The 24,987-nt window shown below is 47.4% G+C and overlaps 1 protein-coding gene across 2 annotated transcripts in view; it reads left to right on the top strand.

Moving 5' to 3' along the window:
* PSTPIP1 (proline-serine-threonine phosphatase interacting protein 1) overlaps positions 1 to 24,987 on the top strand; it is a 99,791-nt gene that overhangs the window by 38,979 nt on the left and 35,825 nt on the right. For both annotated transcript variants that reach the window (XM_029066297.2, XM_029066298.2), the window contains exons 2-3: positions 10,002 to 10,102; positions 13,420 to 13,494. In XM_029066297.2, the coding sequence (XP_028922130.1) occupies positions 10,002 to 10,102; positions 13,420 to 13,494 (176 nt within the window). The remainder of the gene's footprint in view (positions 1 to 10,001; positions 10,103 to 13,419; positions 13,495 to 24,987) is intronic.

Below are 24,987 nucleotides of genomic sequence, written 5' to 3' on the forward strand. Positions count from 1 at the left end.
ATCACTTCTCCCTTGCTCCAGGGCCCTCCAGCCCTGATCACAGGGGACTATTTAGCCCCAAGCAGCAGTGCAACAAAATCCTTGGTGTCCTGAAAGCTAAAAGCTTAAAAGCTTAAATGTTCCTACAGAGCACCTGTTTTAACAAGGAGGAAATCGAGCCCCCGGGAGAATCGGTTTATTGAATAATTAGAGTGGGAAAGATCTTGGGAACTCATCTAATCCATCCCCCTGCCTTCTGGCAAGCCGACATGGGTTGGGAGCTACCCAGACACAACGTCATTTTCTTCCTGGAGCACTTCCTTTAACAGTTGCTTCTAGGGATCTCAGAAAGAGAACTCCAGGGAATTGAGGACCATGGTCAGAGGCGATTTGGTGTCACACAGGAGGAGACAGGAGTTAGTGACCACTGTTCTCATTATCTCCTGGGATGCAGGTCACTAATTTCTGTCAGTTGGGTCAGCCAGCAGTGGGAAACGATTCGTCTCATGTAGGGAAATTTTGCTTTCTAAGTTTCCTTCATCTGAAAGACATGCTGGCTGAGATTCCTATCAGGGAGGAATCTTTAAGAAGTCTACTTGTAAACCATAGGATTCTTGTTGTGGCCACTGGTGTGGATGAAGACTCCCTCTCACTCCAGCTGATTTGGCGACAACTAAAGAAAATCAGGATTCTGGCCAACCTTGGGTCTGGAGAAATACATGTTATGGGAGAAGGAGCTCCTCATCACCAGTGATATTTACTGAGCCCTTCCTGGGTGCAGAGCTACTGTTGTCATTTGGCCAAATGGGGCCGTTCATTAATCAGACAATCAGTGGTATTTATCGAGCACTGTCTATATGCAGAGCACTCTAATAAGCGCTTGGAATTAGAAATGGCATTTATCAAGCATCCGCTGGGTGCGCTTTATGATACTAGACACTTGGAAAGTGCAGAACAGCAAAGGGAAACGTTCCCTGCCCTCAAGGTGCTTCAACTTTAATGGGAGAAAAAAATACCTACAATTTCTCTCTGGATTCTCCCTTGTAAGGGTCATCGATACGACGCTCACACGAGACCCCCAGGCTGACGAGGTGGCGTGCAACCAGACCTGCTACCTTGTTTCTGCAAATTCAACCTAGTGTTCTCAAGACCAACTGCACTAATGTCTACTTCTCCTTTTGTTGAAAGGGCACAAGGCTAGACCTATTACAGCCATTACAATGTGAGCTCCTTTTTTTGTGGAATATATACAAACTCTTCAGATTGGACAAATATTTGTGTCCTACATGGGACTCACAGTCTGAATCCCCGTTTTACAGATGAGGTAACTGAGGCACAGAGAAGTTTAAGTGACTTGCCCAAGGTCACGACTGGCAGGGCCAGGATTAGAACGCAGGTCCTCTGACTCCCAGGCCCGTGCTATTTCCACTAGGCCACACTGCTTCTTGGGGGCAGGGAATTGTCTGCCACTTCTCAACCTAACCCTCACACTTCACTCTAGTGCTAACCTTTTCACTCTAGTGCTAACCTTCTCACTCCCTCACTTTTGCCTGTCTCACCACTCACCCCTGGTCCGCGTGCTATATTTGGCCTGGAATGCCCGACCTCCCTCCTCAAATCTGACAGACAATTACTCTATCCGCCTTCAAAGCCTTTTTGAAGGCACATCTCCTCCAAGAGGCCTCACCAGATTAGGGACCCCCTTTCCTCAACTCCCACTCCCTTCTGCGTTGCACTGACTTACTCCCTTTGTTCTTCCCCCCTCCCAGCCCCAGAGCACTTATGTACATATCTGTCATTTATTTATCTATTTTGATGTCTGTCTCCCCACTCCAGGCTATAAACTCATTATGGGTAGGGAGCGTGTCTGCTTATTGTTGCAGTGTATTTTCCCAAGGGCTTAATACAGTGTTCTGCACACAGTACGCGCTTTATAAATACGATCGAATGAATGAATGAATGGTCTCTCCCAAGCTCCCAGCGAAGCGCTTGGCACGCGACGAGTGCTCAACAAATATTAATTAAGCAGCAGCTGGCATCCACTTTTTGAGTTTCTTTCAAAATGAAAACCCAGCCTGAAAGATACTGATACTGACCCCACGTTAATGAACACGGACGAGCAGAGCCTTTAGTCTTCTAGCATTAATGGACCCTAAGTCACTGGCATCTCTCAGTGAAGATGTGAAAATAACTGTGAAAATAACGAGCTCCCGAAACCCTGTCACAGAAGCAATCACATAAATAACTCTGAATGGAGTGGAAATTGCACACTGCATATTACCAAATGCAGCCTCTCCCTGGACGAGGTGTATTTCATCATTTCCCTCCGAAACATCAAGAAATTTTCCGCCTGGGGACTGGGCCCAGTGGAAAGTTTCAGCTGATTTGAATTTTCTCCATCCTCCCATCTTCCCCAAAGCTAACTTCATCTTTTCTCCATTTTATTTCTCCATTTTATCAGAAAACTACTGGGGGGCTGGGGCAGGTCCGCTCAACCTCTCTGTGCCTCGCTTTCATTATCTGTAAAACGGGGATGAGATACCTGCTTGCAAAAACTCTTGCTTCCACCTGGGCCCGTGAGCAGGGGGATAGCTTTACATTAGATTGGGGAGGATGGGTGAACTTGTTCCAACTGCTCAGGGTGTTTTTTGGAAAAGGGTTCTCTTGAGGTCCTGATTTGAGCTCTTTAAAAACAAATGGTGCCCTCTCCTTCACTGGAGAGCAGGTGCTGCCTCCGGGCCACTGAAAGTTTCCTGGCAGGTAGCAGGTGAAACTGAATGATCGTGCCTGCTTGAAAGCTTTAGAGAAACTGAAAAGCCCGTTGGTATCTGAGCAGCAGGCAGGCGGCCAGAAAAGGTATGCTACAGTCTTTTCACCGATAAAGTGAGAAGCAGCATGGCGTAGTGGATAGAGCATGGGCCTGGGAATTAGAAGGTCATGAGTTCTAATCCTGGTTCTGCCACTTTGCTGTGTGACCTGTGTGACACTTCACTTCTCTGAGCCTCAGTTACCTCACCTTTAAAATGGGGATTGAGACTCTGAGCCCACATGGGACCCAGGGACAGTGTTCAACCCAATTTGCTTGTATTCACCCCAGCGCTTAGTACAGTAGCCGGCACATAGTAAGCGCTTAACAAATACCATTATTATTATTATTACGTGTGCAGGAGATTTTCTCCGAGACACTCGCCCTCATGGGTGCAGTCTCACCACCACTAACATCACCTTCAAACCGAAGGCCCAAACTGCCATATTATGTGCTGAGTGCTGTGCGTAGCACTTGCATCGAGACAGGTTACAGACATACCCCAGTTTGCAGTCCCCTCATGTTAAATACAAGTCCGAGGGACAGCCTACTATTTTGTAACGTCCTGACAATACAATGTATCACTGCGATATGCCAGATGGGATGAAGTAGGTATCCTCTGGGCACCACCAGCGAAGACTTGGGGATTAGGAAGCCTTGTGTCCACTTTAATTAAAGAAAGGAGATTAATCTATAAAAACGATTGAAGAAGAGACTGATGGAAAGTGGAGTTCAGAGGCGTGAAGAAGTCTTTGGAAGAAGTTGGTCTGCTAAGAGCTAAATTATTAAGACAAGAAAAAGGCCACTGTTCAAACTAAATTGGACAAATTCTTCTTTAAAGTGGGCAAACTACTATCCCTAACAGCAGAATAAGCTGTTCTTTTTGCAGCCTCCTGCAAAGACTCAAATTATACTACGACTCATTTAGCTAATGCTGTGGTATTATGCTTTCAATTATTTTAACAAAGATTAAATAATAGTTCAGTGATGCCTCACACAACAGTATAGTGCACAAAAAAGAACTTCAGATTGTTTTCTCTGAGGTTTTGGAATAGACTGAAGGCTGTAAACTCATTATGAGCAGGGAACGCATCTGGTAATGGTTGTTGTACTCTCCCAAGTGCTTAGAACAGTACCTTAGTACATAGTAAGCGCTCAATAAATGTCATTGATTGATTGATCAAAAACATCTAAACCTTTGGGAAAACATACCCCACAATACATGCAGATTTTCAAGGAACAGATCATGGATGGATCATGGGGTCTACCTGTAACTGGACCAGATACAGTCCCTGTCCCACCCAGAGCTCACAAACAAAAAATAATTATAATAATAATAATATTTGTTAAGCGCTTACTATGTGTCAACCACTGTTTTAAGCACTGGACTAGATACAAGCTACTAAGATTTGACACAGTCTTTGTCCCATATGGGACTCACGGTCTTAATCCCCATTTTACAGATGAGGTAAATGAGGCCCAAAGAAGTGAAGTGACTTGCCCAAGGTCACACAGGAGGACAGTGACAGATCTGGGATTAGAATCCATGAGTCCCAGTCCCATGCTCTTTCCACTAAGCAATGCGGGCTCCTTCTAAGGGAACATCTCCAGCTGGAGACTCCCCTCAGAGCATGAAGGGGTGAAGGAGGCATTTATTTTCTGTCATCAGTGTTTAGCTATCACGAGGAGGAAGGCAAGCAGTTATTTGCAAGGCTGTACTAAAGGATCTTTAGTGAACCAAAAGAGATAAAGATCCTCTGAGGAATGAGCCATTTAACCCCAAGTCACTTGTACAATCCCACGCTCTACTTTGCCATAACAAATTTTGCTTAAACGTTTCCCCCCAGTTATTCATAACTCAGTTAAGACAGAGCACGGAAAATTTCTACCCTGAAAGGCAACTTTTTCCCCTTGGAAAGCTATGAGTAACTGGAAAGAAGCAGCTTTGACCTAACGGAAAAAGCATGGACCTAAGAGTCAGAGGATCTGGGTTCTAGTCACGGCTCCACTACTTACCTGCTGTGACCTTGGGAAAGTCATTCAACTTCTCTGTGCCTCGGTTTCCTCTTCTGTAAAATGGGAATTAAATACCTGTTCATAATCATGGTTTTTGTTAAGCGTTTACTAAATGCCGAGCACTGGACAGAGCACTGGGGTAGATACATGATCTTTAGATCCCATACGAGGCTCGCAGTTTAAGTAGGAGGGAGAACAGGTATTGAATCCCCATTCTGCAGATGAGGGAGCTGAGACACAGAGAAGTGACTTGCCCAAAGACACACAACAGGCAAGTATCGGAGCTGAGTTTACAGGCCAGCTCTTCCGACTCCCAGGCCTGTGCTATTTCCCCTAGGCTGTGCTGCTTCTTCCTCCTCTTCTCCACAAACTGTGAACTTCATGTAAAATAGGGACTTTGTTGGACCTGATTATCTTGTATCTACCTTAGGGTTTAGTACAATGTTTGGCACATAGCAAGCACTTAACAAATACCTCTATCATCATCATTATCATCATTAAGGAAGGGGTTAGATGTGCTGCTGTAAAAAACCTGAGGTTTATTTGTCATGGTTAGAACTGGTCACTGTTGTGTGCTTTTGCACTTCCAGAGCCGAAAAATACTGTTCTCAGCACCCTTTGCTCATGACTTGCAAAAGTCCTTGGTCCATGTGGTTGAATCAATGGTACTTATTGAGTGCTTACTGTGTGCAGAGCACTGTACTAGTGCTTGGGCGAGAACCACGCATTCGTGTTGGTAGATATGTTCCCTGCCCACAACGAGCTTAAAGTCTAGACAGGAAGACTGACATTAAAATAAAGTACAGATATGTACATTAAGTGTTGCGAAGCTGAAGGCGGGGTGACTATCAAGCGCTTAAAGGTACAGATCAAAGAAGGAAGAGGGAGGAAGGGAAATGAGGGATTAGTCTGGGAAGGCCTCTTGGAGGAGATGTGCCTTCAGTAAGGCTTTGAAGGTGGACAGAATGATCCTCTGTTGGATATGAAGGGGGAGGGAGCTCCAGGCCAGAGGCAGTATGTGGGCAAGAGGTCAGCAGCGAGATAGACGAGATTGAGGTGCAGTGAGTGGGTTGGCAGGGAGAGAGCCGAGGGAAGCGAGGCTCTTGCCGTGCCGGAAGCGTCACTCCGACATCGGTGCTACTTCCCAAGGAAAAGTCTGGTCACTTGTGACTCTGAGTGACTTGGCCGTGGCGGGTCCGGATGGAGGAGGAGGAGGGTGGATGTGATTTGAGGCCGGTGACCGGTTTAGATGCCCCAGTCCCTTCCCTTGGATGGGAGCTCCTGACAAGGCAGGGAAGAGCTGGCTGACCTGGCTGTCCTGCTCAACCCTGGCTCTGCTTCAGGAATGGCAAGTGTACGTTTGGTTTTGGTTTCTCTTTTCCTTCCTTTAAACCGGGCATCCCTCGGGAGCTACGCCCTCCCCCACATCCCCGGTTCTGTGGGCATTTGGGGCTCCTGAGGGCAAGGTGTCCATCAGTGGTAATTACTGAGCGCTTACTATGTGCAGAGCACTGCAGTCAGAGGAAGGAACCCTCCTCCCTTCCTAAGTATTTCGGTGTTTGGGACACACTTGCATTCCCTTTGCCATCGCATTCTGCACTCAGTCACCTTGCTGTCACTCAGTCACTCGGTCAACCTCCCCTCACTACTCTCCTACTACAACTCAGCTTCACATTTCACTCCTCTAGTGCTAACCTTCTCACTGTGCCTCGGTCTCGCCCTGTCTCACTGCCGACCCCTGGCCCATGTCCTGCCTCTAGCCCGGAAAGCCCTCCCTCCTCAAATCAGACAGACAACGACTCTCCCCAGCTTCAAAAGGCACAGCTCCTCCAAGAGGCCTTTCCAGACCAAGCCCCTCATCTCCCACTCCCTTCTGCGTCGCCCTGACTCCCTCCCTTTGTTCTACCCCGCTCCCAGCCCCATAGCACTTATGTAATAATAATAATAATAACGTTGGTATTTGTCAAGCCCATACTATGTGCCCAGCACTGTTCTAAGCCCTGGGGTAGATACACGCTAATCAGGTTGTCCCATGTAGGGCCCTCAGTCTTCATCCCCATTTTACAGATGAGGTAACTGAGGCACAGAGAAGTTAAGTGACTTGCCCAAGGTCACACAGCTGACAAGCAGCAGAGCCGGGATTAGAACCCATGACCTCTGACTCCCAAGCCCGTGCTGTTTCCACTAAGCCATGCTACTTCTCTACATCTCTGTCACTTTTATTTATTTGTATTGATGTCTGTTTCCCTGCTTCTAGACTGTAAGCTCGTTGTGGGCAGGGAATGACACTGTTTATTGTTGTATCGTGCTTTCCCAAGCGCTTAGCACAGTGCTCTGCACACAGTAAGTGCTCAATAAATACGAATGAATGAATAATAGCTTGTTGGGGGAGGAGGGGACCACTTTGGGGGGCCAACCGTCCAGGGGAACTCTTCCATTTTCCTGGCCCTCGCCCCTACCCCACTGCCCCCCTGCCCCTTGGGTGAGCTGAAGGAGGGCAGGGAGATTTGCTGAGGCGACTTGCACTCCCTCAGATGTGCTTCCCTCTCCCATTACTCAGCTTGGGGAGGAAGCCGTGGGGATAAAGCATGGCTTGTTCCCTTGTCTTCTGAGTTCTTGGGGTGTGACTCCTGCCTCCCTGACCCCGGCCTGGTAGGACAAAGGATGGCAATCGTTCCGAGTATCTGGGCCTACTGCCTCTGCCCGTCATCGGCTGCCTGACCTGCATACCATTTGGTACGAAGGTTTCCACCAAAGAGGAAGCTGACAGGAAGCTGTGGCCCTGCAAGCTTATTAATGGGTACGCGGTAACACAAGGAGAACCACAGAATTTAAGAACTGGTACAGAGTGAAACCAGAATGGGCGTCTCCCAAGCCCTCCTCTCTGGCCCGTAAACGTGCCGAGGGCCGGAGCCCCGCTTCAGCAACCTGAGAATAGCCGCCCACCAGATCCTCCAAAGGAAACAAATCTTCGGGTACGTGTCAGATGACTAAATAAAGAAGATGAATATGGTTTCTTTTTTCTGGAAATACACATCCGCTTTTGTAGGAGCTCCGGGGTGGGTGGGGAAAGGCAAAAAAAGGTGACTCTTCTATTCTAAGAGGAATCTGACTGTGCCTGTGGACAACTTGCTGAGCATAAATAGTGCTTGGGGGTTGCTTTTTTTATGGAATTTTTTAAGTGCTTACTATGTGTCAAGCGCTGTTCAAAGGTCTGGGGTAGATAAAAGTCTATCAGGTTTGACACAGTCCTGTCCCACATGGGGGTCCCAGTCTAAGTAAGAGGGAGTATGATATAATCCCCATTTTACCACTGAGGAGACTGAGGCACAGAGATCATCATGTTGGTATTTGTTAGGTGCTTACTATGTGCAGAGCATTGTTCTAAGCGCTGGGGGAGATACAGGGTCATCAGGTTGTCCCACGTGAGGCTCCCAGTTTTAATCGCCATTTCACAGATGAGGTAACTGAGGCACAGAGAAGTTAAGTGACTTGCCCACAGTCACACAGCTGACAAGCGGTTGAGCGGGTGAGATGTGAAGTGACTTGCCCAAGGTCACACAGCAAGCGGTCAGCAGAGCTGGGATTAGAACCCAGGTCCTCTGACACCCAGGCCCCTACTCTTTTCACTAAGCTAGGCGGTTCCTCGGCCCTGTCCGATCTCTGAGCACCGGTCGACTGTGAACTGACTCCTCAGCTGATCCATGTAGGGGAAGAAAACTATTCAGCATAGGCAGGTGCTGAGGGATCTGCTCCCTTTATTCACCCCTCTCTCAACCCCGTGGTATTAATGTACAAATCCATAATTTATTTATTTATATTAATGTCTGTCTCCTCCTCTAGACTGCTAACTCGTTATAGGGAGGGAATGTGTCTACCAGCTCTGTTATATGATACTTTATTTATTGCCATTGTTCTCGTCTGTCCATCTCCCCCGATTAGACCGTAAGCCCGTCAAACGGCAGGGACCGTCTCTATCTGTTGCCGACTTGTTCATCCCAAGCGCTTAGTACAGTGCTCTGCACATAGTAAGCGCTCAATAAATACTATTGAATGAATGAATGAATACTTTCCCGAGGACTTAGTACAACGCTCTGCACACAGTAAGCACTCAGTAAATACGATTGAGTGGTTGATTCATTCACTCATTCAATCCTATTTATCGAGCGCTTATTGTGAGCAGAGAATTGTTCTAAGCGCTTGGGAGAGTACAATATAACAATGAACAGACATATTCCCAGCCCACAACAAGCTTACAGTTTGGGGGGGGGGGGGAACATTAATATAAATAAATAAATTAATTACAGCTATTTAGGTAAGTATTGTGGGGCTGGGAGAGGGGATGAATAAAGGGAGCAAGTCATGGCACAGCAGAGGGAGTGGGAGAAGAGGAAAGGAGGGCTTAGTCAGGGAAGGCCTCTTGAGGACGTGTGCCTTCAATAAGGCTTTGAAGCCAGGAGAGTAATAGTCTGTTGGATTTGAGAAGGAAGGGCGTTCCAAACCAGAGGCAGGATGTGGTTGAGGGGTTGGCGGTGAGCCAGACAAGATCGAGGTACGAAGAGTAGGTTAACATTAGAAGAGCAAAGTGTGAGGGCTGGGTTGTAGTAGGAGAGTAACGAGGTAAAGTAGGAGGGGGCAAGGTGATTGAGTGCTTGATGAGATGTTTTTGTTTGACGTGGAGGTTGATGGGCAACCACTGGAGTTTCTTGAGGAGTGGGGAAACATGTCCTGAACATCTCTGTAGAAAAATAATCCGAGCAGTTGAGTGGAGTATGAACTGGAGCGGAAAGAGAAGGGAGGCTGAGAGGTCAGCAAGAAGGCTGACAGAATAATCACCGATACAGTTGACTGATTGGAAACGACCAGTCACACTTGCAAACACTGTTCACGCCCTCTCGATTCTGGGAAGGGAATTCTGTCCCAAAGATGGAGCAGCAGCAGCAGCAGCAGGAGGAAAGTTGCCATGGTAACCCTCCCCAGCAACTTTTCCCACCATATGAACAGGGAAAAGGGGAAAAAGGCCTTTAGGTTAGCCCCAAGTGTTGGAACCCCACGGCCATTTTGCCCTTCTCCACCCTGGCTTCCAACACAATTGGGGGTCACAAGGTTGGGGTGGTCAGCTTTCCCCCATCTCTCTGTACGTAAACTCTCAGGGCAGAGGGAAGCAGCTCATCAGCCTGTCCCTGTCGTGTGCTTTCAGTGCAAAGATTTCACCGTTCACTCGGGCTACGAGGCGATTCTGCAGCGACTGATGGATGGAAGGAAGATGTGCAAGGATGTGGAGGACTTGATCAAGCAGAGGTAATATCTGGGAGAAACCTCTGTCTATGTGTGCGTGCGTGTGTGTGTGTGTGTGTGTGTCTGTGCATGTACGGGTGGGAAGGGGGAGGATCGGGTGCTCCTGAGGATCTTGACAGGGGATCAATCAATGGTATTTACTGAGTGCTTACAGTGTGCGGTACCCTGTTCTAAGTGCTTCGGAGGAGCATACGGTATAACACAGCTGGTAGACACAGCCTCTGCCCATAACGAGCTTGGCTGTTGGATGGCCTTGTGGGCCAACACCGGCCTTCCTTTCAAAGACCCCACAAGGGGTGGGAAAAGATAGACGTCACTTGTCGGGGGTGTAGATTTGGACGCTTAATGGTTAGTAGAAACAGCTAAGAGATAACCACATCCAGCCGCATGGACACTCTTCGTGTAGTTATTTTGGAGGCGTAAACAGAAATCGGGTGTAGATGGACACACCCACGGTCCTCAAGAAGCCTATAGGAGGCTCTCTTCATATCAGATCAGATTTGAGTACCTAAAGGGCGCCGCGTCATCGAGTTGACCAGAACGTTCTCCACTTAACTGCAGCTTCGGATCGAGTGGCCACAGGGTGTGTCAAATGCGTGCTGGCTGTGTTAAATGTACTTAGAGGTGTGTGCATACGTGCGTGCGGACGTGTGTTTGTATGCGTGTGGTATTTTTAAATTATCTATTTTAATACCGGGCTCTGAATTGCTAGATGAGAGGTTGCTGGAGGAGAGGAGCTCATCGAAATATATCTGTAGCTTCTCTCTAGGCCCTCAGCCTGGGGCTGGCTTCCTCCTGCCACTCTCCTGGAGATGGCAGCCCCAAACACCGAACGACTGACGGATGAGTCCAAAGGAACTTCTCGAACACCTATCCAGAATGGTATTTTCTGGGCTCTATCCTGCAAATAAAGGACTCCATAGCCAGATTTCTGAACTCCCTCTTGAATTTCAGAGGGACCTGCTTGAGGCTAAAGACCTTTTTACATTCTACAGTCCTCCCTTTTCTTTGTTAATATAGTGACAAGAATAGTGATGTGCTTACTTAGTGCTTACTTAGTGCTAAGCACTGGGATAGATAGACGAACATCAGATTGAACACGGTCCCTTTCCCACATGATGGGAGTGATAGGAAAAGCAGGTATTTTATCTTCATTTTACAGATGAGGAAAATGAGATCCAGAAAACCTGAATGACTTGCCCAGAATTCCCAGTCCCCTGTTATTTTCACTAGACCATTGTGCCTCTCTAGAGACTGTAAACCCAGTGTGGGCAGGGATCCTCTCCCTTTGCTGAACTGTACTTTCCAAGCACTTAGTACAGTGCGCTGCACACAGAAAGTGCTCAATAAATACGATTGAATGAATGAATGAATTTAAGTACTGAGCGGTCCCACAAGGGGCTGCCAGACCAAGAGGTAGGAAGAAGAGCAGGGATCTTATCTTCAATTTGCTGATAAGGAAATCAAAGCACAGAGAGGTTAAGTGACCTGTCCAAGGTCACACAGCCGGCCAGTGGCAGAACTGGAAATAGAGCTATGTTCTCGTCTCCCAGTCTCATGCCCTTTCTATTAAGCCACACCGCCTCCGAGGTGTTTTCTATGTTCCATACATGATCTCTGGCCCAAAAATAAGGTAGCAGAGAGTTTAAGTGACATGCCCAAGGTCACACAACTGACGAGCGGCAGAAATGGAAATAGAATTAGGTTCTCATCACCAAGCCTCAAGCCCTTTCTACTAGGCACACTGCATCTGAGGTGTTTTCTATGTTCCATACATGATCTTTGGCCCCAAAATAAGGTATTAGGGTTCATATAAATCACCTCATTTTATCTTTGTTTCACTCCCTCTCCACTGCCATTATCTTATTTGCTACACTTGACCACAATCCAGACATCGCATAGCCCCACAACAATCTTAATGGGTGACTTAGAATCTGGGATATAACTTGGGGTATCATGCCCCCTGCTCTAACTTTGACCAGGGCCAGCTCTGACGTGGGGTGGCGGGGTCTTTGAGGAGCAGAATTACTGGCCAATGCAATCGCTCCACCTCCTTAATCTGCCATCTCATCTTGGTCTGAATCTAGGCCTGCTTTTTCCCCGCAGGGCAGCCCTTTGTCACTGCCCCGTTGGCCAGGTTGAGGATCCTGTCTTTAATAAGCAGAGGACAGTGGTGAGGATTCCACCAGGCCGCGTGAACGCCCCGCTGACTAGAGGCTTGCAGTCTCTGCGTTCTGATCCTGTCTCTGTCACCAAACCCGTTACCCCTTATCTTCCTTATGCTTCTTTGGGAAGATGTCTTCTTAAAGTTGGTGTGAGGAATATTTGATACAATTGTTAATAAAACATCTTGAAAACATTTGAGGGACACGTGGTTTTATTTTCACCACAGTGATTCTAGAGGAACTATCCTAAGCATTCTTTTATATGGGGCAAGGTTGGATGGGGCACAGTGAAGGTAAAAGGGCGACTTAAACTGGGAGCGCCATGTGGGACAGGGACTGGGACTTACCTGATTATCTTGTATCTTTCCCAGTGCTTCGTACACATAGTAAGCACTTAACATATACCCCAATTGTCTTGGCATATGCTTTTTCCACAATGTACTTGCAGCCCCCGCTTCGGTCCTGTCTTCCTCTCCCGGATGACCGTCTCCCTCTCAGACCCAATACCCCTGGAACCTCAATCCCCTTAAGCCCCTTACTCTGGTTTCTCCTCCTTTTGGGACAGCCAGAACTCATGAGAGAACAGCACCACTACCTAATTAGAAAATGTACAAGGGGCAGACTCTTCGGGGAAACCACACACATGCAGGAGAACCCCATCGGGTGTAAAATGACATCGAGAATTGCCGGCTACCTTCCGAGGAGCCTGAACCTCTCCTACTTTCTATCCCTCTTAAAAATTCCCTCCGAAAGGTAGGCAACGAGCTTTCCAAATCCACAAACCCACACAAAAGCATTCACCCTGGAAAACAAATTGAGAGAACCCAAGGAGGCTCAGTGCCGCACCTCCTAGCAGCTTTCCTAACATCTCAAGCAGCCTGTGTGTTGTAAAGGAGAGGGATAGGAGATGTGGGCAGATGGCCTGCCGTGATATGACACCCTTTCAGAAATAAGATAAAGAAATGGCAGTCATTCTAAGCCAACATCCTTCATTCGGGTTCTCCGGCCTAGCTTTTGTCCCTTGGGCGAGAGGTGGCCGCCGGCGCTATAAGGGTTTAAGTTGGTTGGCCTGAAGATGCTGCTTGACCCAGCTGATATTCGCCACGATTCCCTTTCTCTGACTTGGAATCAATGAATGAATTTTATCATTCACAGGGCACAAGCCGAAGAGCGATACGGGAAGGATCTAGTCCAAATTGCCCGCAAAGCAGGAGGACAAACAGAAATCAAGTAAGTCAGTTCTCCTCTGTCTCTCTTCTCCTTTTTATTTTTGTGAAGGACATTTTCTCTTAAAAACTTCCTGTTCGAAGGGGCCAGGGGCTTGGCTCTTCCTGGGAATGGAACATCAACAGTGACTCAGGGCCCCGATTCGTCGATATTTGAGGGCTGCAGAGGTCATAGGGAAATCTGCACTTCCTCCCCAAAGACCTGATTCACTTCAGGCAAAGCTCATCCAGCTTCCGCATCCCTGACCGAGCTCTAGCACTCCATGCCCAGTCGGGAAAGATTGGAGGATTGGCTCCAAATTTCCATTTTCACCCCTACTGCTTGACTTCTCCTATGAACTTGGTTTCAGAAGGCCAGAGGTGGGCAGATTTGGGTTCCAGCTAATCTCGGAGAACCCGGAAGGTTAAGCTTCAAAGGAATAGGAAAACACCCGTTAGAACCGCGGTCAGGTCAAATGGTAGGAGACGACACTGGACTCTTCGCTTGAAAGGGTACGAGAGGTGGCAGAACAGGAAGTAGAATTCCCCGTGACTGCCCCGTCCCCAGCTCTCCCCTCTCTAGTCATGTTTTCTGAACCTTTGTAGGCCAAAAAAATTTGCCTCCCATCCCTGCTCCTCAGTCGGTTGGCTACCTGCTGAAAAAGGGGATAAATCAAGGCGGGAAAGGGTACGCATACATTGGAAGGGAATCTCACTTCATAAACAGTGGGGTTAACTGGCTGCTATTATTGATTAAAGTGGTAATGAGACATCCTGTCATTATAGCCATAAGTAATAATATGAAGCAATGGAGTAATAAGGTGGAATAAGATGAAGATCCAGGGTCACCGTAGTTTGGTACCCAAGGGTGGACTCTGGTCTAAACAAAATGAGCTAACGACCCCATGAGGTCACCCACCTTCTCTCCTCCAGGTCTCATTCCTTAATTGCATCCTCCTCCCCGTGCCTATTTATCACCCGGTCCCTCTGACAGTGCACATGATTTTCTGCTGGTTTTTAATGGAAAGCCTGACCTCTTCCCCACAGATGATTTCCTGTTCACTATCACGGCAAGCAAGTACCAATAAATCTTCCAAAGTGCAGTCCCCCACATCCTGTGACGTGTCCCAGATTACAGGCCCAATGGGAAAGTCATGAATTTGAACTGGACGTGAACACAAGTCTTCGGGAGGGGTCACCGCAGAACTCTTAGGCTGAACATTTGGCCCATAATGAGGGCTAGCGTAGGGGGAGTTTTCCTCTCTTGCCCCCCGGTTCTGCAGAGGTTGGCACCTCTGGCTCCCAAACCCACCAAGAGGGCCCTCACAAGAGTCAGGGAGTTCTGGGAGGAAGTAATTAATTGTCCAAATTCAAAGCTGTGAACTCCAATCCTGTCAGTTAATTTTTTGGGGGGGTTTGTTGTGTTTTGGTAATTGTTAAGCTCTTACTATGTGCTAAGCACTGGGGTAGATACAAGCCAATCAGATTTGGAAACAGTTCATCTCCCACATGAAGCTCAGTATCAGTGTTTCCAAAAGTCAGCGTCGTGGCTTAGTGGAAAGAGCCCGGGCTTGGGAGTCAGAGGTCATGGGTTTGAATCCCAGCTCTGCCACCTGTCAGCTGTGTGACTGTGGGCAAGTCACTTCACTTCTCTGTGCCTCAGTTACCTCATCTGTAAAATGGGGATTAAGACTGTGAGCCTAACGTGGGACAACCTGATTACCCTGTATGTACCCCAGCGCTTAGAACAGTGCTCTGCACATAGTAAGCGCTTAACAAATACCAATAACAACAACAAAAAAAATCAAAATCAATCTGTCAGTAACCTGACTGGTCAAAAATCTCTTCAAGGGTTATGGTTAGGGTCAGAGTTAGGATTGGGGCCAGAGGTCAAGGACTCACAATTGGACTGTTGATAACTGACACTAAATGAGTGGTTGGTTATCAATTCATCTGAAGGTATTTTGTTTTCCCTCTTTTTTTAATGGTACTTGTTAAGCGCTTACTATGTGCCAGGCACCATACTATACACTGGGGTATATACAAGCTAATCAGGTTGTACCCAATTCATGTCCCACATGGGGCTCATAGCTTTAATTCCAATTTTACAGATGACGTAACTGAGACAAGGAGAAGAGAAGTGACTTGGCCAAGGTCACACAGCTGACAAGTGGTGGAGCTGGGATTAGAAACCAGGGATTCTGACCCCGGGGCCCATGCTCTTTCCACTAGGCCATACTGCTTCACCATGTTTTCTTGTAAGGTAGTTCCCTCCACCCTTAGAGCTACAGCGCTGAGGTTCAGAGGGAGGGCCACAGTTCTCGTTACTGGTTGGATTAAAATCATGTGAATGCGGTAACCCAAAATACTAAGGAGGGGACATGCCAGGGAACAGTCAACATATTAAAAGTCCTCTACAGTTCGCTATACTATAAGCTCGTTGTGAGCAGCGAATGTGTCTAGCAACTCTGTGTTAATGTGCTCTCCCAAGCGCTTCGCATGGTGCTCCGCACTTAGTAAGCTCTCAATCATGAAACAACATGAGAAGTAGAGAGGCCTATTGGCTAGAGCATGGGCCTGGGAGTCAGAAGGACTTGGGTTCTAGTCCCACATTTGCCACTTATAATAATGTTGGTATTTGTTGGTATTTGTTAAGCGCTTACTATGTGCCAAGCACTGTTCTATGCGCTGGGGTAGACATAGGGGAATCAGGTTGTCCCACGTGGGGCTCACAGTCTTAATCCCCATTTTACAGATGAGGGAACTGAGGCACAGAGAAGTTAAGTGACTTGCCCACAGTCACACAGCCAAGTATTGTCTGCTGTGTGATCTCGGGCAAATCACTTCACTTCTCTGGGCCTCAGTGACCTCAACTGTAACATGGGGATTTAAATTGTAAGCCCCACATGGGACATGGACTGAATCCAAACTGATTATAATGAATCTATCCCTGTGCTTAGAACAGTGCCTGGAACATAGGAAGCACTTAACAAATACCTTAAAAAAATCAATATCATTGATTGATTGATTAAAATTAAGGGATCAAACAGGTCCCATAACATTCTCTCCATTAACATAAACATGGCTCTACCATCTCTGTGACCCAAGTCTCGAGAGGCTGAAAACCACATATTGTGAAAAATCACCTTATCCTCACATATCCCCGAATCTGACCTTTTGTCACTAAGCAGTGTTCCAATGGTTCAGGAAGGACTTCTCCTTGGGAAAAACAAATAAGGATATTTTGGATTCCTGAGGGACATTCCAAAACCTGACCCAGGTCTATGGTAAATCTAGGGGTGGATGTAGGAAAGTTGGGTACATGGGACAGTTAGCTTTCACTCCTCCCTTCCTCACTCATCACCCCAAATACAATGAAGTCTGGAGGGCTAATGTAATTACCACCCTAGAGCCCTTACAGGGGAGCGATAAATCGCATTAAAAGCCTCAAGTCCAAACAGGACGAGTCCTGACAGAGTTAACTTAAGCACCTGGTTCTCCCAGCAAATTAATGGACAAGTGGATATAGACCCCAGGGAGATGGATCTGAGTTAGTGGCCACTAGGAATAAATCAAGATTAAACCCGATCGACGGTCTGCTTATTCAGTCCATTCTCGGTCACCTGTGGAAATGGGGGAAGTGGATCTAGAGGACAAATGAACTAATGAACTAATGAGCCGTTAATCGAAGATCTGCCAAGATTTTAGCCAATAGCTTCACACTCTACTTCCACACAACCTTTTCCTCAGAGCAGCCAAGAAGGAACCAATCGGATTAATTTGGTTTCACCTCCCTCAACGTCGGCCTTCTCTCTGAGGCAGGGCCTGATAGGTAGTGAGGTGGCCGAAACAAGGCCAGCAAAAGGGAGAAGGAAGGAAAGCCAATGGCCCGGATCATCAAGCTCAGAATAATGGAGAATTGCCTGTTGTTATTGGCTTCGGTTACATAGTCACATCTCTGAATTCTCCGGTGAGATAACGACATCTTCTCCTTTCAGGCAGAAAGTAGCTCGGATGCCTGTGGGGAAACACAGTGCTACAGGATGCCGCATTTAGAAATTACCAAGCTATATTGGAGCCTGAATATCACAGTGGGATAGGTACTAAGGCTCACGTAACAAACCTGGCATTCTATAGACCCCTGACGAATCCTCATGGCTGTGAGGAGAAAGGGAGATTAGCGCTGACTGCAAAACGAAGGAATCTGGGGATTTTTCTGTGGTAGCCGGGGGCAACCGGGACTAGGGTAGGCCAGGAAGCACTGACGTATCCGAAAAGAGAAGGTCCACCCCCTGCCCAGGAGAAAAAATAAGATGGTGACAGGGAATCAGCATGGCCTTGTGGAAAGAGCATGGGCCTGAGAGTCAGAGGGCCTGAGTTCTAATCGTGACTCTGCCATTTGGCCTCCAGTGAGTCACTTTGCTTCTTTGTACCTCAGTCTCTTCATCTGCAACGGGAGAGCGCATACCTGTCCTCCCTCTTATTTACACTGTGAGCCCCATATAGGACAGGGACCAGGTCTGATCTGATTATCTTTTAACTCGCCGAGCACTTAGTACAGTGCTTCACACAAAGTAGACACTTAACAGATACCAGTATTATCATTAACCCAAACGTCCTGAATCTTGTCCTTGCTTGAGGCTACTTTTCAAACCAAGCAGCTCGTGTATTTTCTCAGGGAGACAGTGCCTTGCTGTCGATAAACAGAAAAGAGGCCGGGGTGAGCCAGAGTTGATGGAGATTACCCAACCCTTGATGCCGGTGGCTAAACCCACGACATGACTTCCATCACTGAAGCTAGGTGGTGACAGTGATTTCTCTGAGTGCTGGCTTGGTGCTGGCAGTTGCTCTCGGGTGTACCACAAACAAATTGGTTGGTCAGTTAGCATGATCAATCGGTGTCTTAAAGGCAAGAAGCAGAAAGAGCTTTGTGGTTGTGTGGGAGTGCTGTTGGGGGGTGGGGCAGGAGAGAGGGAAGGAGAGAAACAGGGAAATGGTAAGAGAGGTGAGCTTTGTTTAGCTCCGCTGGATTACTCAGCAAAGATTCCACGGTTGAAGCCGAAAAGATCTTACTGCCCTGGATTGAGAGTAGCTGCAGGAGAGAGGTGACAGGTGAAACTAGTGGTCTGACCATCTCAACCAATAAAAATAACATTTATAATAATAATGGCATATCATCAAGCACTCATTATGTGCCACTCACTGTTCTAAGTGCCGGGGAAGATGCACTATAAGCAAATTGGACCCAGTCCCTATCCAGCATGAGGCTCACAGCCTAAACCGAAACTGAGAGCAGGGAAAGGTCCTATCAAGCTCTCTAGTGGCTTGATGCCTTTAACTGGGCTTGGGGTTTAGTCTTGGGAAGTTCAACAGAAGAAATGCAGAGTTGAATTTTAGGTGACCTCCCCGAGATTTTCCAATTCAAGAGTTTGACTTCAGTGGCTGGGAACTAATGTCTCCTTGATGGGAGGGATTTTAATTGATTGGGAAAATTTGGAGGAATTCTGCATTTGACCCTGTTGGGGCTTAGTTGGGTCTTCCCCCTACCCCTGCATGCTAGAAGCTTGGAATTAATCCTGGGCTGGCAGAGGGTGGTCCCAGCACCAGGTCACTTGACCACGATTTTTAATCTTGGCCCTACTGGGTTAAATGACCCAGATGAGGAAATGGTGTGCTGCCTCTGAAAGAGAAGTGCTGCTGGTTACCATGGCAACCGCACACCAAACACTGAGTGGTTCACTTCCTCACGGATGGTAGAGTCACGTGTTCAAATACATCCCTATGCGATTGTGTATGCCCTCATAGGCAGGAGAAATATTTAGCCCTCAGATTTTTGGATTCCTAGCCAACGGCAGCAAAATTATTTTTATGATCTGGCCTGTCGTAGTTGGCTGGGACCTCTCCCTGCTCCACGTAAGCACTGCAGCTGCTGAGAGCGTTTGAGGTCCAGGGAGGAAAGTCGCCTTCCTCTCTCCTCTGCAGCCGCATATCCTGTGGCTTCCTCTCAGACTCTGGGTGGGGGTAGATCTGTGGAAAGCCCCCAGTAAGACGGTAGACATCCTGCCGGGCTGACTGCCGTTCGGAGTGAGGCACCCATGATCTTTGCAGTCATCCGAGCTAGACACTGCGGGCAGGGAACATGTCTACCATCTCCGTTATATCGGACTCTCCCAAGTGCTTAGTATATTGCTCCGCACCCAGGGAGCACTCTAATAAATACGATTGATTGATTAATTAATTGAGCGCCTCCCGAGAGTGGAGCACTGAACCATGAGCTCGGAGCAGTGGTACATGACGGAACTAAAGAGATTTGGTCCTGGCCCTCAAGGGACTTACATTCTAAACGGGGACGGAAGCAGAAACTGGCAAATACACACTAGGTAAAAGAGTAAGTGCAAGCAATAAAAACCCAATGAATCAAATAAATAATGAAATAAACAAGTGTTCACATGAGTGTTAAGCTGGCAGAAGGTGTAGCATGAAAGGGAAGGTGGGCATCAATGCCCCCAGAAGAGAGGGTCTTTATGTTCCCTAAAGGAGGAGGTCTTTCGGGAGAACTTTGAAAGACAGGCGGGATTTAGTTTGACAGGGAGGAGAGAGTTTGCAAGGGGGAAAAGAGTGAGTGGAGACAGGAGAGTCAGATAATGTACAATTAGAAAGTTACTTGAGAGGAATGAATGATGAGCTGAGGTATAGGTGGGAGAAGAGAGTGGATAGATAAGACAGAAACAGCTGTTGGAGAATATTGAAGCAAATTATCCATATTTTAAGGATGGGGAATCTGAGATGAGAGAGAAGAAATGATTGTCATGAACGCCACATATCAGATCAGGGACAGAACCCAGAAAATAGTGGTAATAGTATTTAGTAATAATAGTATTTATTAAGCACTTATGATGTGCAGAGTACTGTACTAATCCTTGGGAAAGAACATACTGGTGGGAAAACAGTCTAGATTTCCTAATCCCCTCCACCTCATCATATCCAGTGTCCTCTCTGCTAGACTCTCCCCGCTCTAGACTGTGAGCCCATTGTTGCGTAGGGATTGTCTCTATCTGTGGCCGAATTGTACTTTCCAAGTGCTTAGTAAAGTGCTCTGCACACAGTAAACGCTCAATAAATGCGACTGAATGAAAGAACGAATTTGCTCCACGTTCTGTACAGGCCAAGCAGAGTAAGTTCAGCCCAGGCATTAGATGGGAGGTGTTACCCACCGAAAACAAGACCCTTGGATATCTGAACACTGTCCGCCACACCCTTCACCTTTCTACTCTACTCTACTATTTGTTAAGAGTTTGCTATGTGCCAGGCACTGTTCTAAGCACTGGGGCAGTTACAGAATAATCAGGTTGGTGGCAGTTTCTGTTCCACATGGGGCTCACAGTCTTCATCCCCATTTTACGGGTGAGGTAACTGAGGCACAGAGAAGTGAAGTGACTTGTCCAAGGTCACACAGCTGACAAGGTGCAGGGCCGGGATTAGAACCCAAGTCCTTCTGACTCCCAGGCCTGTGCTCTATCCACTAGGCAACACACCGTTTCTTGGCACATAGTGAGCACTTAATAAATACCATAATGATTAATTATTCTGATCACTCCCCCACATTTCTTTCACTGCCTCTCCGGAGCAGCCAATTTAGGTGGAATTTTGCCGGGGCTCAGGTTCATTTGTTCATTCAGTCATATTTATTGAGCACTTACTGTGTGCAGAGCACTGTACTAAGCACTTGGGAGAGTACAACCTAACAGTATAATAGACGCAGGTTCCTGCCCGAAAGTCTTTATCAGCATCTTCAAGCCCCTTTCCTCTGTCTTTTCCTTCAAATCTGTCACTTAAGCTCCACCTCCCTGTCCTGCCCTGTCTTTTCTCTACATCCGGCGCCTAGTACAGCGCCTGGCACAGAGCAAGCACTTAAGAAATTCCATACCCAGCTCTCCCCTTCCCATTTCTAGTTGTTCCTCAGCAGCCTCTGCCTCTGTTGCCTTGAACACCTTGCTTAAAGAACCTCAGACAATTTGCTGGGGCAACCTCAACTTTTCAAATGAAAAATGAAACTGCACCAGAATCAACACTTCGCAGAAGCCCAGACCTGTGAAGCCCCAACTGCCTTTTGGTTCTTTAGGTCATCGGTCAGTCTCTTCCTGGGGCCCCGAGGAGCCAACGACCAAACTTCAAGTTTGGCTGCAGGTCCAGCTTTCCCCGACTTCCACTCCAGAACGAGAGTGGCTCCGGTGGCTTTCACAGATTCCACGCACTGAGAGGCCCACGGGGCCACGTCAAACGTGTTCTGCCAGGCGTGTGGCCAGACCACATGACTTCAGACCCACTATTTTCCCGACGACCTCCCCTCTCACTCCAGAATTCTGCATTCCCCTTCCAGGGCTCTGTAAATGCGGGCACCGGGTCGGAGCCGTGGAACTCGGCGACAGGATTTGAGGCGGAAGGAAGCCGGGCACAGAATAAAAATCACGGACTTTAAGATTCCCAGGACCAAATCTGATTAGAAAGTTTTTAGCTTTCGAACCAAAGCTTAAAACTGGACTTTCCGATGTCAAGTCGGATGAGTGGCCACCCTTCTGCGAACATATATGGAGGTGGCATGGCACAAAAATGGGACAAGTCCACATCCCTTCTCAGCTGATTTTTCTGGGGAAATGGGACAAAGTAATGAAGTCTAGGCCAATCCTACATGACAGAACATCTGGCAGTTCTATATAAGGCGTATCCCGGGGCTGGTCCGTCAGCTGCATTACCAGTGTCTTGTTAAATAACGTGTCGTTTTCAGTCAAGTTAAACCAGTCCCCTTAGCAGCTAAATTTAGACCCAAACTGTCTATTTGGCTCAGACGTTGAACCTGTTAAGGCGTGAGCGGAGACCTATTAGTTCCTGGGGGAAATTCAAGGTTAAAAAACAACAACTCCGAAACTGCATTATCATTGCTATTCCTCCTCTGGTACTTGGCTGATCTCAAATCATCTGTTGTTCTCCTAATCTGCATTTAGGCTCCTATCTGCATTTACATCAGACAATGCCTTCCCAGCTATGCAAAGCCAAGCATGATTGGCAGAGTTCAGAGAAGCTTTACGTTTCCTTGCATGTTTTGGTCACGTCACTCCAATGAGACATTTTTCTAGGGATGTTGTCCAGGAGACCTCCAACTTGGGGAAAACACTAAAAGAAATTTCCCTGAATCAAACAAATGATTTAAGACTCAGTGTGTGAGGAACTGACAAAGGCAGAGGGCCCTGAGATTGGGGGAAACCCGACTTGCAGAACAATGGTCTCTCAGAGTTGATAGAAAGACAGTTTCCGGTGGTTTTCATGCTGCAGTTATCAGAAAGAAAAACAAACGGCCTAGAGAGGTGCAAATTTTAATTTTCCACAGCTAGTCACCAAGTTGGAGGAAAAACCAAACTGTGGTTTTCCGGTCAGAAGAAATTTTCTCTACTGTATCTTTTGAGCCCAGAGAGAATGAGAGCATCCTAGAAGTTAGGCTAAGAGGTGTTGAAACAACAGTATATGCCCAGGAGAATCTGTGGATGAGGAGGGAATGAGAAGTTGGGAAGAAGGACATAAGCTAGGACTGCAAGTTCCTTTAGTTTGAGCTGTGGACAGGGAATGGTTCATTTTGTTATTTCTACTTCCCAAGCACCTCATACAGAAGCGGCTTGTCCTGGCAGGGAGAGGACCTGGGTTCTAATCCTGACTCTGCCCCATAACCTGCTGTGTGATCTTGGACAAGTCACTTCACTTCTCTGTGCCTCAGTTCCCTCAGCTGCAAAATGGGGATTCAATAGCTGGTCTCTATCCTACTTAGACTCTGAGACCCATGAGGGACCCGATTTTCTTGTATCTACTCCAATGCTTAGTACAGTGCTTGGCACATAGTAAGCACATCTTAGAGTGGTATGCCCTGACCCGCGTAACTTCTCCAGAAATATTACGTTCCCCTCCCAGGTCCCTTTGAACAAGGGAACTATGGTAATAATAACACTAATGACAATAATGCTAATAATAACAACTGCTGTGATATTTGTTAAGCACTTTCTACGTGCTAAGTGCTGGGACACGGAATAATCGGACAGTGAAGGGAAGACACTCGGAATCCAGAGAGAAGTCTTGGGAGTGAACAGACTATTTTTAAGGGCTGAGCATAGACAGGGCCCAAATAATGTCTATTCATTGTTATAGTTTACTCTCCCAAGTGCTCAGTACAGTGCTGTGCACACAGTAATTGCTCAATAAGAACAATTGAAGGATCGAGTGAAATCCAGATCTCACCACTTTCTCTGACTACAGAGAGATAAGTGTGTGTCTGCCTCCAATTCGTCTCCTCCTATTCGCTCCTTGACCCCCTTCAATCTGGCTCTGCTCCCTTCACTCTCTCAAAAGTCACGAATGATCTCCTTCTTGGTCGAAACCAGTAGCCTCTACTCCATCCTAATCCTCCTTCTCCCGGAAACATTATCCAAACTCGGCTTCGCTGACACTGTTCTCTCCTGGTTCTCCTCTTCGATGTTATCCTCAACTCATCTCTCTCATTCAACACACATATTCAATCTGTCACGAAATCCTGTTGGTTTAACCTTCCCAACATCCTTAAAATCCATCTTCTTCTCTCTATCCCAAATGCTACCACATCGATCCAAGCACTTATCCTCACCCACCTTGATTAACTACCCCAGCCTCTTTGCTGACCTCCCTGCTTCCTGTCTCTCCCCACTTCGGTGCGTACCTCTCCCTGTCACCTGGGTCACTTTTCTACAGAACTGCTCGGTCCTGTTCCCCCTCTCCTCCAGAACCTCCAGCGGTTGCCCATCCACCTCTGCATCAAATAGAAACTTCTTCCCAGTGGCTTTAAAGCACTCATTCGCCTTGCCCCCTCTTACCTTAACTCTCTGATTTCCTCTACAACCCAGCCGCCACCCTTTGCTCCTCTAATGCCAACCTACTCTCTGTATCTCGATCTCATCTATCTCGCCGCCGCCCACATCCTGCTTCTGTTCTGGAATGCCCTCCCTCTTCATATCCAACAGATCATCATTCTCCCCACCTTTAAAACCTCATTAAAAGCCCATCTCTGCCAAGAGGCCTTCCCTGACTAAGCCCTCATTTCCTCTTCTCCCCTGTTTTCCGTATTACCCTTGCACTTCGATTTGCAAACCCTTCTTCACCCAACCCACCCTCAGCCTCACAGAACTGATGTACGTATCCATGATTCATTTATTTATATTCATATCTGTCACCCCCTCTAGACCGTAAGCTCCCCGTGTGCAGAAAACACGTCTACCAACTCTGCTATATTGTTCTCTCTCAAGCGCTGGACACGGTAAGCGCTCAATGAATGCAATTCATTGACTGACTGATTGGCAGGTGGGATCTAGTAGAAATCTCTAGAGGCAGCATGGCAGAATGGATTAGGAGCAGCGTGGCTTAGTGGAAAGAGCACGGGATTGGGAGTCAGAGGTCATGGGTTCGAATCCCAGCTCTGCCACTTGTCAGCTGTGTGACTGTGGGC

Source organism: Ornithorhynchus anatinus, chromosome 5 (assembly GCF_004115215.2).
Source record: "Ornithorhynchus anatinus isolate Pmale09 chromosome 5, mOrnAna1.pri.v4, whole genome shotgun sequence".
Taxonomy (NCBI): domain Eukaryota; kingdom Metazoa; phylum Chordata; class Mammalia; order Monotremata; family Ornithorhynchidae; genus Ornithorhynchus; species Ornithorhynchus anatinus.